The sequence below is a fragment of the Pogona vitticeps genome, chromosome 2 (assembly GCF_051106095.1).
Source record: "Pogona vitticeps strain Pit_001003342236 chromosome 2, PviZW2.1, whole genome shotgun sequence".
Taxonomy (NCBI): domain Eukaryota; kingdom Metazoa; phylum Chordata; class Lepidosauria; order Squamata; family Agamidae; genus Pogona; species Pogona vitticeps.
In genome coordinates this window covers 158496928-158509985 of record NC_135784.1, presented here as the reverse complement: position 1 = coordinate 158509985, position 13058 = coordinate 158496928, and the positions used below count along the sequence as shown (strand labels likewise).

Sequence of the window (13058 nt, the reverse complement as noted above, 5' to 3'; positions counted from 1 at the left end):
TCCTGATTATAACAAAACTTGCAGTGTGTGACAGTACTTTTGCATATCTATAACAATAGAATACAAGAGTGCTTCTGTTATGCCAGTGTATTGCATAAACGTCTAAATTCTCCATCTTTAATATTCTAGTGTTCTGTATGACAACATGCAATTAGTCTGTTCCCATTGATGTCATCAGGCTTGCACTTAGTGACTTGAATGTCTGGGAAGCATTGGAAGTGAACTGTTGAATGCCTTTGATGTTGCGTGTTTTAATTCTGCAACACTGAATACAGTATGATGCAGTTTCTCAAATCTGAGAATAGAAAGTCTAGGATGAGCTTAATGTTTTATCTCACAAATTGAAGTTTTTAATGCCACATGTGTGTTCTGATTTTTTTTACCTAGTGCAGTATTCTAAATTCAGAATGGTTTGTAATGGAGGCTGTAGTGCTAATCAAGAAGTAAGTCTCATTAAACTTGTGGTAGTTAGTGGTAAACAAAATTTATTTCCTAATCTTTTTTCATTTTGGAATTCTAAAGTTTTTGGATGGTTGATAAAGGCATATTTCAGCATCACTCTAGAAGATGTACATTGGGAGAAATTAATAGGAAACCTTATACCCAGAACTTCAGAGCTGGAAGGGACCCTATGGATCATCCAATCCAGCCCCTGTCAAGGAGACAGTGTAGAATCAACTCCCAATCTCTGGCTTCATAGCCAGAAGCCTAAAGCACTGAGAGGGATTTTGGAAGTTAAATTAAAAACTGCAGTTTCATTGATTTGACAATATCAAGGTGGAAGTTCGAAAATTAATAAATGATTCAAGCAATATTTTTGCATTTGATTCAGTGTACTGCATTGGATGCAGTCCTGGCATCGGGTCAGAGAGATCTTCTCTTCAGTCAGCCCTAAAACTTACTCTTGTAATGTTCTTACTTTGCCTTGGGCCTTTGTCAGTTCTATCTTACCCAGCATTCTGTCCCCTCAGTGATGAGCGAGTTATTTATGGAAAGCGCACAAGCAAGGTACGAACGAAATATTTTCCTGCCTGTGCTTGCCATCAACTGATTCTGGAAGTAATATATAAACATCATAACTAATAATCATAGACTATCATAGCCTCCATTAATTTATTTAATCTTCTAATTTGATGGCCACTATCACATTCCAAGGTTTAACAATGAAAAAGTACTTCCATTTATCTGTCCTGAATTTCCCACCCTTCAGCTTCAATGAGATGACTCCAGTTTCTAGAATTGTGGGATGGAAGTGCCTTCCTGTATACTTCCTTGACGTCTTGTATAGTTTTATGCTTTTATTTGATGTCTCCCCTTACTTCCCCCCCCCCCCATTAATTAAGGAGCTCCAGATATTGTAACCTCATAGGGAGGTTGCTCCAGCCATTTGATTACAGTGGTGCCTCGCCTTATGAATGTCCCGACTGACCATTTCGAATTACGACCAGCTCCAGCAGCAAAATTTTGCTGCGACTTGCGGCCGGAGCTTTGAGTTGTGACCGGAAAAAGGCAGTGAATTCAAATTTGCTAACCATAGGTAGGCGAAGAGGCTGCTTCTTTGTAGCTCTTTCGCCCCAACAGTTAGAGTGAGTGTGTCAGAGAAGGCTTGGGACTGCCTGGTAAGGTAAGGTGCTGCTTTCTGCTTTTTAAAAACTTCTGGGTGGGTTTGAGCTGGGGGGGTTATGTTTCTGTGCTTTTATTATTATTATTATTATTATTATTATTATTATTATTATTATTATTATTATTATTATTATTATTATTGTTGTTGTTGTTGTTGTTGTTGTTGTTGTTGTTGTTGTTATTATTATTATTATTATTATTATTATTATCAGCATCAGCATCAGCATCAGCATCAGCATCAGCATCAGCATCAGCATTAGCATCATTGCAGCCCCAGTGCGTTATTATGGGGCTTGCAGTGTTTTATTTTTATTTTGGGGGTTTTCCTTCTTCTGGAACAGATTAATCGCGTTCCAATGCATTTCAATGGGAAATGGTGCTTCGACTTAACAACCATTTTGAGTTACGTCCATCTTCTGGAACGGATTATGGTCATAAGTCGAGGCACCAGTATATTTGAATTCATATATCTTTCCCAACTCAGTAATATATTTTTGGAAAGGCAGTGGCCAGGACTGTACTCAGTATTCCAAGTCTGGGTCTACCAAGGGTTTGTTCAAGTGTGATGTAATGCTAGGAGCTCCGCTTCCAATTCCCTACCTAATTATGCCCACATGTGGGTTTTTTTTCCAGCAGTTGTCTCATTGATTGATATTTTCATTATGTTAGCCACAATTTTCACCATGAAGTTAGATTGCATCATTGTACATATGATTTTACTGGAATGCACTCTAGTGTAGAGCTGTTGCTGCTGAATCTCTCTGTCAAATGTGTATTACTGGCCTACATTGAACTTTTTTTTGCTATTTTAGTGCATATTTCTCTTATTTAAAGAGATCCTTTTGGAGTGCTTTCTCGACTGTTTGCCTCTAAAAAGTAGTATCTTTTTGGAAAAGCAGTGGTTAGGACTGTTCACAATATTCCAAGTCTGAATCTGCCATGAGTTTGATCAGATGTGATGTGATGCTAGCAGCTTTACTTTCAATTCCCTGCGTGATTATGCCCACATAAATAGGCCCTACACTCTGGTGGTGTCAAAAGTATGACCTCCTCACTGTTTTACAGCCAATCTCACATGGAGGTTATAATTATTTTTTTAAATAACCCTCATATATCCTGAGTGAATTTGAAAAAGAACAACATGTAGAGGTAGTAATAAAATCTGTCATGTTCTGCAAGCAGATCAACCCTGCAGAAAATAAGCATTTTCTTTATGCCGTTGATTCCTCCTATTTGGTTGGGGGGTGGAGAGATCTGTCTCCACGGCCCGGTCCTGCCATGGCCACGGATTGGCACCAGGTTGCAGACCGGGGGTTGGGGACTCCTGGTCCATATGATATCCTCTTGTACTACCATTTTTTCTAGGTATTTTGATTACTTTATAACTCCAAGCAATAGATAGCTAGAGGACTTGTTGAGAAACAGCCCCAACAGTTGCCTTGTGTTTGGTGAGAAGTGTTAACTGATGAAAAAAGGAGTCAGATTCTGGGATTGGTGTCTCTTTGTGAATGGTAGTGAGCACAAATAGTATCCTGTAGACCAGTGGTCCTCAACGTTGGGCCTCCAGATGTTATTGAATTACAACTCCCAAAAGCCTTCACCACCACCTCTGCTGGCCAGGATTTCTGGGAGTTGAAGTCCAAGAACATCTGGAGGCCCAAGGTTGGGGACCACTGCTGTAGACTACCCATTCTTAACTGGGGCCATTTAAGGGGGGCACAGACTGGAAATAATTTTTCACACACCATGTAAGATTTGTTATGCAACTTATATAATTCTGATTCAGCCTATTTTTTTTAGTATTGTGTTTATGGCTATGGCAAAAAAAAAGATTGAGAATGACTGCTTGTAAACTATCTTGACTGCTGACATGAGTGTAGTCTACATTCCGTTTGCCCTCTGCTGACTAAAGTTTGCCAATGCAGGTATGATATTGTGCAGCAATATCAGGCCATTTCCTGACATTTTGAATCATGAATACAAAAGAACAATATCCCACATTCATAAAACAGAGTGTTTCTTTTTCTTTTTTTGACCCAGATGTGAAGCTGATTTTCCCTCTGAAAACATACATGACAAGACTGTTTGAGAACCCCTGTACAGTGGGGTCTCTACTTAAGAACATCTCTACTAAGAACAATCCAACTTAAGAACAGCTCCATTTGCTAAATTTTGCTTCTACTTGAGAACAGAAATCCAAGATAAGAACAGGAAAAAAAACCTTTCCTGCTCTTTTTTTAACCTTAGGTCATCTTAGGTTAAAAAAAAACTCTCCCCCTAGTGGTAGAGTACGTATTAACCAGCTTTGCATTAGTTCCTATGGGAACTAATGCTTCAATGTACGAACGCACCTCTACATAACAAAAAACAGCCAGAACGGATTAATTGGTTTTCAGTCCATTCCTATGGGAAATCTTGCTTCAACTTAAGAACGTTTCAACTTAAGAACACCATTCCAAAACGGATTAAGTTCTTAAGTAGAGGTTCCACTGTAGTTTCTATGGACGGAAAAGAGCAGATACAGATTAAATGGTTTTCAATGCATTCCTATGGGAAATGCAGATTCAACATAAGAACTTTTCAACTTGAGAACCACCTTCCAATACAGATTAAGTTCTTAAGTAGAGACCCCACTGTATCTGCAGAGCTGGTGTCTATAGTTTCAGTTGTCCATGGTTGCCACAATTCCAACCCAGCCCACAGTGTGAATGCAAACTTACCTCAGTTTCTTACCCTTCCCCCTCCTCTTACTCTATCTAATGGGTTTGCACAGTTTCAGGCATCCACTGGTGTGTGTGGAATATTTCCAGCACAGATACAAGGGCCCCTCTGTTTATAGCGAAATATCCCTCTTTCTGGAGGACTGTCACTCCATTACTTTCTTTAAAGCAAACCTTTTTCATTTTACTGTTCATAGAAAACTTTCAGTTTGTTTCTGTAATGTTTCTTGTCCAAATGTCTCCCTCCCCTGCCTAAGAATATAGTTCCTGCTGTCTAGTGTACCATGCATATACAGTTTTATAACAAAGTGACTGTTTTTCCCCTTTTGAAAGCCCTTTTTTGTGGATCAATATTTCAGCCCTTGCAGCCTGGATTCTTTCTGAATAAAAGAAGTGGATGGGGCCAGCATTCTCTTTCAAGATAAGCAAGATTGGTATTTTCAATTTATGTGATCTATTTTAAATCTGGGGATTTTTAGAATTGCCTGTTTCTGAATGGGGGAAGCAGTTTTACTTTTAAAAAGTAATAACTAGAAAACCCCTTGCTCAAATGTACCTAAATTTAGCACAGAGCAAGTGGAGACTGTCTGCCACCACTGTGCCACATTTGGTGCTGATCTGAAGCCCAGTTAAAAAGTTATAATTTTTTGTTTGGCCTGCCCCCATTTTAGGATTGTCTTACAGAACAGTACAGTGGTGCCCCACATAGCGACGATAATCCGTTCCGCAAAAATCGTCGCTATGTGGATTCATCGCTATGCAGGGCAAAAAAGCCCATAGGAACGCATTAAAACACGTTTAATGCGTTCCTGTGGGCAAAAAACTCACCGTTATGAGGAAATCCTCCATGCGGCCTCCATTTTTGCTGCCCGGTAAGCGAGGAAAGGGCGCGAAAACAGTGCGGGCGGCCATTTTCTTTACCCGGTGGCCATTTTGGAACTGCCGATCAGCTGTTTAAAAAAACATAACTATGCAAAAATTGGTATGCGATTGCCAAAAAACACATTGTTATGCGGATTCGTCATTAAACAAATCACTCCTTATGCGGGGCACCACTGTAGTTCCCAACCCTGGGTAACCCTGATGTTTTTGGATTGTAACTCTCAGAAACCCCAGCAAGCACAGCTACTGACAAAATTGCAGTCTAAGAACACCTGGGTTGGGAACCACTGTTACAGAATATTGATTTGCTCTGCCATCACAAGATCATTGCTGCACTAATGCAGCAATAATAATCTCTGTGGGGACTCAGTGGTCAAGTATTTTAGGAGTTTAAGAGCCTAAACTGGAAAGTGGCTTTATGAAAGGAAACTAGCAGATCATTAAACTGCATTCCTACCATTCAACTTCAAAACAAAACATTATGTTTATACCCAATACAATGGTGCCCCGCATAGCGAGGTTAATCCGTTCCGGATTAACCCTCGCTATGCGGAATCGTCGCTAAACGGGTAGGGGAAACGTATTGAAACGCATTAAACTTAGTTTAATGCGTTCCAATACCTTGCTTACTTACCCGTTCAGCGAGGATTCCCCTTGCCAGCAGCCATTTTCACGCCCTCGCTAAGCGAGGGCAGGGCGTGAAAACGGCTGCCGGCAGCCATTTCCGGGCTTCCGGCTGCCATTTTGGAGCTGCCGAACAGCTGTTCAGCGGCTCCAAAATGGCCGCCGCAATACCCGATCTTCGCAATGCGGGTTTTCCCCATTGCGAAGATCAGGTATGTTTCCGTATAGCGATCCCAAAAAAGGGATCGCTATACGGAAACATCGCTATACGGTGCACTCGCTAAGCGAGGCACCACTGTACTAGGAAGGTTTTTGTCTAATATATATGTTGTCTGCTAGAAACATTTGTATTGGGCTCTAAGTAGCACTTTTACCAGTGTTTACTAGCTGTCAGTTTCAGAAATAGTTGATGTGCTACAAGCCTTGACCACATTTTGACCTAGTGATGAGAGACTCTTGACTCCTAAATATGTTCTGTTCAACCATGACTTACAAATGATGTTTAAGAGGATGCTCTTGTAATTGCCTCCTTTGTTTGAGAGGAAGCTAGATTGCTAATGTTAGGGTTATTAAATACTATTGACTCATAGATTTCCAGGTACTTGTGACTGCACTTGAAGTGAAAAGACCCGTTCCAAAATACAGTGGTGCCTCGCAAGACGAATGTAATTCGTTCCGTGAGTAGCGCTGTCTTGCGAAATTTTTGTCTTGTGAAAAGCGGTTTCCCATAGGAATGGATTGCAATTCCTATGGGAACCTTGCAAGACGAAAATAATTCATTCGTCTTGCGAGGCATTGGTCTTGGGGGGAAATCGTCTTGCGAAGCACAGCCATCGAAGAAGCCATCTTGCGAGGCACCACAGCGATGACAAAAAACCATTCATCTTGCAGGTTTTTCATCCTGCGAGGCGTTCGTCTTGCGAGGCACCGCTGTATATGAATTCTGACTGTTGTCAAAACAGAATATATCTTCTTGGATCACACTTTCCTAAGAGTATCTGCATCCTTTGACTTTGGTACAAGAAATTATCTTGTATTTTAGAGAGCTACTGGTTTAGTTACTTCTGATTTTAATTGAGAGTGTTCCTTTTAAGGCAATGAATTTGTAGAAAAGATTAAGAACTCTGATGGTCCTAGTGGTACCTATTGGAGCACCTCTCCTGAGATACCCATGTCACTTGCACCTCTCAGGCTCTGATGCTGCAGGCTGACACTCCAAAAGAGGCCAGGAAGTCCATGACTAGGGACTGTGCCTTTTCAGTGGTGGCCACCTCTCTGTGGAATGCTCTACTTAATGTGGGGATGTGCCAGGCCCCTTCCCTCCTAATATTCAGGAAGCATATAAAAACCTTGCTTTTCAGGGAGGCATTTCAGGATATCTTTCCCTTATAGCTGTTCATTTCATCTCATTTACTGTTTTACATTTTGTGTTTTGTCCATTGCTGTCACCTTGGGTTTTTAGGAGTCTATTGGGCTCTCCTTTTTATATTTTTATATTTAGTGGGTTGTGTGGGGGATGTGGCATGCTATTATGCTACTAGATGGTGCGGTATAGAAAAGAAAGAAAGAAAGAGAGAGAGTGAGAGAGAGAGAGAAAGGAAAAGAACGAATAACATCATATAAAAGAGTGTAAAATTATGGGCAGCCCCTCCTGTGTAGCATCCACTTGGTTTTGCAGGATTGTTTTCTGCATTTACCATCATGAGTACCTTTGTGCTGCATCAGAAGCTCACTGTGTTAAGAGAGGTTCAAAAACTCTTTGCCAGTTTCAGGGGAGTTGTTATTGAGAGACAAGTTAACATGCCCTGCTGTAGCTGTGATTTTGCAGTGCTTTTTGCATGATTTTGCAGTGCTTTTCACATTGTTTTCTGTTCTTCTAGTTTCTCTCTTTTTTCCTAACCTTGAAACACCCTGCTGTGGGTGGGTGGTGGGTGTAGTTGAAGCCAGAGATGAATAGGGCAAGAGCCAAAGATAGGTGAGCACATCTCTTATTCTATCTGTTCTTTCTCACAAAGTATGATCCAGGCATTGATAACATCATGATTCTAACGCTATCATGCCTTGAGTCCTTTTTAAGCAGAAATAAATAAATATTTGAAATAAATATATTTGAAATAAATAATATTTGAAATAAATATTATAGATAAATAGATAGATAGATAGATTGATAGATAGATAGATTGATTGATTGATTGATTGATTGATTGATTGATTGATTAGATAGATAGGGTTTTTCTTGTGCCTGGCCCTGAAACTGTAGCTGGTGCAGAAATCTGCAGTAAAATTGCTGAGTGAGTTACTCTACAACAAGCATATTATACCTTTTGCTCAGAGAACTCTACTAGGTGATATTGTTGACATATAAGGCCTTAAGTGACATAGGACTGTGTTACCTGCTGAAGCACCTTCTTATATATCAAGCTGTCCATTTGCTAAGATGTACAACCCATGGTCTTCTCTTGATTCAGTCATCCAAGCATGACTAAGCCAAGGGAGGCCTTTTCAGTTGTACACACGCACATACCACTGTCCTCTAGATTTTCATCCCCAGTGGAACAGCTGCCTACCCTGTTTAATTTGTTTGTTCAACCAAGTATTTTCTGATTTACAATGAGATTCTTTGTTGAATATTCTATTTTTTAAAAACATAACTTGTTTTAATGAAATCTATACACCTTGTTGACAAATTGTAGCATATAAATACTTTAAATAAATAAAATAGTAGCAGAATACTAATGGTTAATTACACTGGCATAAATGCAGTGGTGGAAGTTTGAGAAGCAAATGATTGCTAGTTAACAAATTTCCACTTGTATTCCATTGTCACACACCAGTTTGTGTCTAGTGTGTAGCAAGGGATACAAGTAGTAGCTTGTTAACTAGTGGCAATTCACTGCAGTTGATGTCATTATATTTACACCACCATAACTAACCAACAAATTCTATATTTTTAGACAGTTTAGAGCAGCAATAGCAAACCTATGGCACATGTGCCACAGCTGACATGCAGAGCCCCTCTCTGTGGGCACACGAGCCATAAGTGGCCATTGCAAAATACTTACCCTCCTTCCAATCCCAGATTTCAGCACTCCTTTCTGCTGGTGCAGTGCTTCAGCGGAGGGGTCCAATGGTCCATTACCAGTCTAGCTCGACGGGGGATTGGAGGACCAGTAAGCATTACTCTGTTAATACTGCCCCTAGGGGGGAAAAGCAAGCATTTAACCCTTGCAGAGCAGGGGGAGTTGTTCTTTCTGAACTAAAACCTCAGTATTCAGGTACAATTGCAGTTTTAGCACTTTGAAATGAAGTTGGTTTTGTGCTGTAGTTTGGGCACTCAGGCTCAAAAATGTTTGCCATTACTGGTTTAGAGTTTTCATCTTGATACATTTGTTGTCAGTTTCTCTTCCTGTTAATGCCTGTTTTCCACCTTTTTGTGTGCACGAGATAATTACATCTCTGGGCAGGTTTCAGAGTTTGTATTTTATTTTTGTTTTGAGTTGTTGATTGTGAAATTAAATTAATTAATTACTGTTGTTATTATTCTGTGTTTGCAAATAAGAAATATCATTATTGTCAAAAGTGAACACTGTTTTCTTTTCCCATGCAGCATTTAGAGCATCACTGTAATGTTTAATTCTTTGCAGTGCGAAATTAAATTTTTTAGTGCAGCATTTCTAGAACTACATTAGCCCTGCTTTGTTCACAGTAGTTGAAAGTTCAGAGAACAATTGTAAAAATATCTGAAATCACCGAAGGAAAGTTTTGCTTCAGAACTATTGTGCCATTCTTTAATATTGCTCTCCCTTTTAGCACATTGCATAATTATTCTAACTGGTTCCAATGTGAAGACATTAGTCATATATTGATGTTTTCTTTTTAGAGCTACTTAGAAATTCCATGGAAAAACATTGGTAACTGTCTGAGTAATTCTCCTTGGTACCAACCATACAAGCAAATATTTTTAAAATTAACTATACTAATTCACTATTGTTTGTCCTGGTAAAAGAATAAAAGCGGTAAATGTTACATAAACTGCAACACTGAAGTGCATGATCTAACTACGTTTTAAACTGAATGAAAGAAAGTGATGCTATCTCTCTTGACAATTAAAAGTGAACATCTAAACTGTTTGATACAGAAAAGCAAATGAATTATACCATGACTACATCTTACAAGGGAAAGCTGCCGCTTTAAAATCATACACAGCATAGGGAGAAGTTGTTAGTTCTTTGCCCTCTGTGGAATTCCTACATGTAATTCTATGTAAATTCTACGTGACCAAGATGTGTCCTGATACATAAGTTTCAGTCCAGAGTAGGTCAATTTGAATCAGTAGAATGTACAAAGAAGTGAATTAATCAAATCAAAACACTGATTCAATGGGTTTACTCTGGTGTAACACCATTTCAGCCATTGAGTGCACATAGTATAATTCAGGGGTGTCCAACCTTTCACCTTCCCTGGGCCACATTAGAAGATGAAAATTTGGTTTGGGCCGCACATACATTTGGTTTGGGCAGCACGGGGAGGCAGCCCTAGCCGTCCTCCGCAGACCCGCTCCAAGCGCGCTTACCGGCAGCTGCGATCTCAGACAACAGAGGCTGCCAGCTTCGACTCCGGCGGCTTTATGGGGCCGGGAGGGGGTCCACCTCCCACTCCTTCCTTCCTTCCCTCTCTCCCCCTCTACTGTTGTGGCATGCCCCGGCCACATTCCGGCCACAAGCGCCGGCAGTGGAACTTGAAACTCTGGAATTTCTTTAAAAATAAAAAATTGCACTGGGCCACATTACAAGCTGACCTGGGCCGCATGCAGCCCTCGGGCCGCAGGTTGGACAAGCCTGGTATAATTCCTAATTTCTTCGCATTTGAAATGGTTTTTGAGCTTCTTCAAAAACATTTCTGATTTAGTATATATATAATAGGGATGTGCACTAGCAACAAAATTCAGATTTAGAATTTGGAATTAAAGTTCTTGGGATTCAGCATTCAGAATTTTAAAAATTCAGACTTTTCAGACATGCAGAACTCTGTTACAATCAATATGTATAATCATGATTTTCCACTTTTAAAAAGGCAAAAACATTTTTAAAAGATTTCCGTTGTCTTCTGATACCTTTTTAGTGATTGTGCCAAACAAAAAGAGTACACATGAGCCAGTAGTGCCTTGGTATTAAAAAACTGTAATGCCGGAATCCCCAGTCCCTGGTCGCAGCCTGGTACTGGGCTGTGGCCCTGGCAGGACTGGGCCGCAGAGACAGATTTCCCACCCCACCCCCGTATGTATGCCCCCATGCACGTATGCACAAGCCCCCACAGGCACACCTATGCATGCATGCCCTGCCCACCTGTGCATGGACCCCGCGCACACATGGGTGCCCCACCCACTCGCGCATGCCTCCCCCACTGGTCTGCAGTTTGGAAAAAGTTGGGGACCACTGCTGTAATGGGCATACTGATCAAACCCTGATGAGTGGGAATGGCAGCAGTATTGGGGAAGCAGAGGACAGGCCACACTGTCGAGTGGGCAAATACCCTGGGTAGCACTAGCAGGCAGATTGGAGCAATAGTGTGTGTGTTCCATATACTGGAAAGCACCTCAAACTAGTAGGTTAAGAGTGTGGACCATACACGGCACCCCTTTAATTTTCCTAGCCTGCAGTGATGCCGCTATGTCTGCCCCTTGCAAACTGTGCTACTTATATACCATCCCATAGTCCTTAAAGCTCTCTCTGGGCAGTGTACACTTTAGTTATTCAAGCTACACATTGGCTCCTCAGTAAGCTAGATACAGTGGTGCCCCGCATATCAACGATAATCCGTTCCGAAAAAATCATCGCTATACGGATTCGTCGCTATGCGGGGCAAAAAACCCCATAGGAACGCATTAAAACACGTTTAATGCGTTCCTATGGGGGGAAAACTCACCTTTAAGCAAAAATCCTCCATCCTGCCGCCATTTTCGGTGCCTCTAAAGCGAGGCAACACAGTAGGTGGCCATTTTGAAACCACTGATCAGCTGTGCTTCGGCGCGCTCGAAGCACAGCTGATTGGCGTGTGTTTGCAAAGATCGCGGGGAAGCCAGCTTTGCACACCCCGCGCGCGCTCTCTCTCTTTCTCCCCTTGCAGGTCCAGCCTGGGCAAGGAGACTGAGGCACCGCGCCACCACGGCCAGGGTGACTGAGTCTCCCTGCCCAGGCTGGAGTTGCGAGGGGGGAGAGAGAGTGCGCGCCGAAGTCGGCGGCGGTTTGCGAAGCTGGCTTCCCCGCGATCTTTGCAAAACTCCCGCCCATCAGCTGTGGGTTGGGTGTTTGCAAAGATTGCGGGGAAGCCAGCTTCACAAACCTCTCTCTCTCTCTCTCTCTCTCTCTCTCTCTCTCTCTCTCTCTCTCTCTCTCTCTCTCTCTCTCTCTCTCTCTCATTGCAGTTCCAGCCTGGGCAAGGAGACTGAGGCACCGCGCCGCCACAGCCAGGGTGACCGAGTCTCCCTGTCCAGGCTGGAGTTGCGAGGGGGGAGAGAGAGAGAGAGAGAGAGAGAGAGCGCCGAAGTCGGCGGGGTTTGCGAAGCTGGCTTCCCTGCGATCTTTGCAAACCCCCCACCCATCAGCTGTGCTTCAGGGCTCTCTTTCGGGGAGACCTTTGGGATGATTGTGGGGAAGCGCTTCCCCACGATCATCGCAAAGCAATTTCCTCCCATTTAAAACATCGCAATGCGATTGCTTTTGCGATCACAAAAACTCCATCGCTATGCGGATTCATCATTAAGCGGGGCGCTCATTAAGCGAGGCACCACTGTACTCAGTTTACTGACTTAGAAGGTTGAGTCAACCATGAGTAGGCTACCAGAGCACAAGACTGAACTTGGGTTGCGAGCAGTGCTGCAGTTTAACCACTGTGCCACAAGGCACACTTTGCTTTTAATCTTAATATATGTTTAATTGTTTTTTAAATATGATATTTATATACTGCTTTTAAATCTGTCATTTTATCTGTTGTGAGCTGCCTTGGGTTTCCTATGGGTAGAACAGTGGTATAAAAGCAATATATTAATTAATTGATTGATTAATTTTGCTCTCACCCCAGCTCAACTCCCTTGGTGTTATATCTCAAGAAATCACTCTAGGATGCCTGAGGAATAGGTTTCACTTCTACTTCTTCCTCTAGCAAGCAGAAGCCTAGCCATTTGCTTTCTAACTCATAGGAGTAAATGGG

General features: G+C 41.8%; 1 protein-coding gene across 6 annotated transcripts in view; it reads left to right on the top strand.

Moving 5' to 3' along the window:
* Positions 1 to 13058, top strand: part of SPATS2 (spermatogenesis associated serine rich 2) — a 51986-nt gene that overhangs the window by 10320 nt on the left and 28608 nt on the right. For 2 of the 6 annotated variants that reach the window (XM_072990965.2, XM_072990964.2), the window contains exon 3: positions 4703 to 4777. The exons of the other annotated variants lie outside the window; for them this stretch is intronic. In XM_072990965.2, the coding sequence (XP_072847066.2) occupies positions 4741 to 4777 (37 nt within the window). In that variant the 5' untranslated portion in view covers positions 4703 to 4740. The remainder of the gene's footprint in view (positions 1 to 4702; positions 4778 to 13058) is intronic. 6 annotated transcript variants of the gene reach the window in all.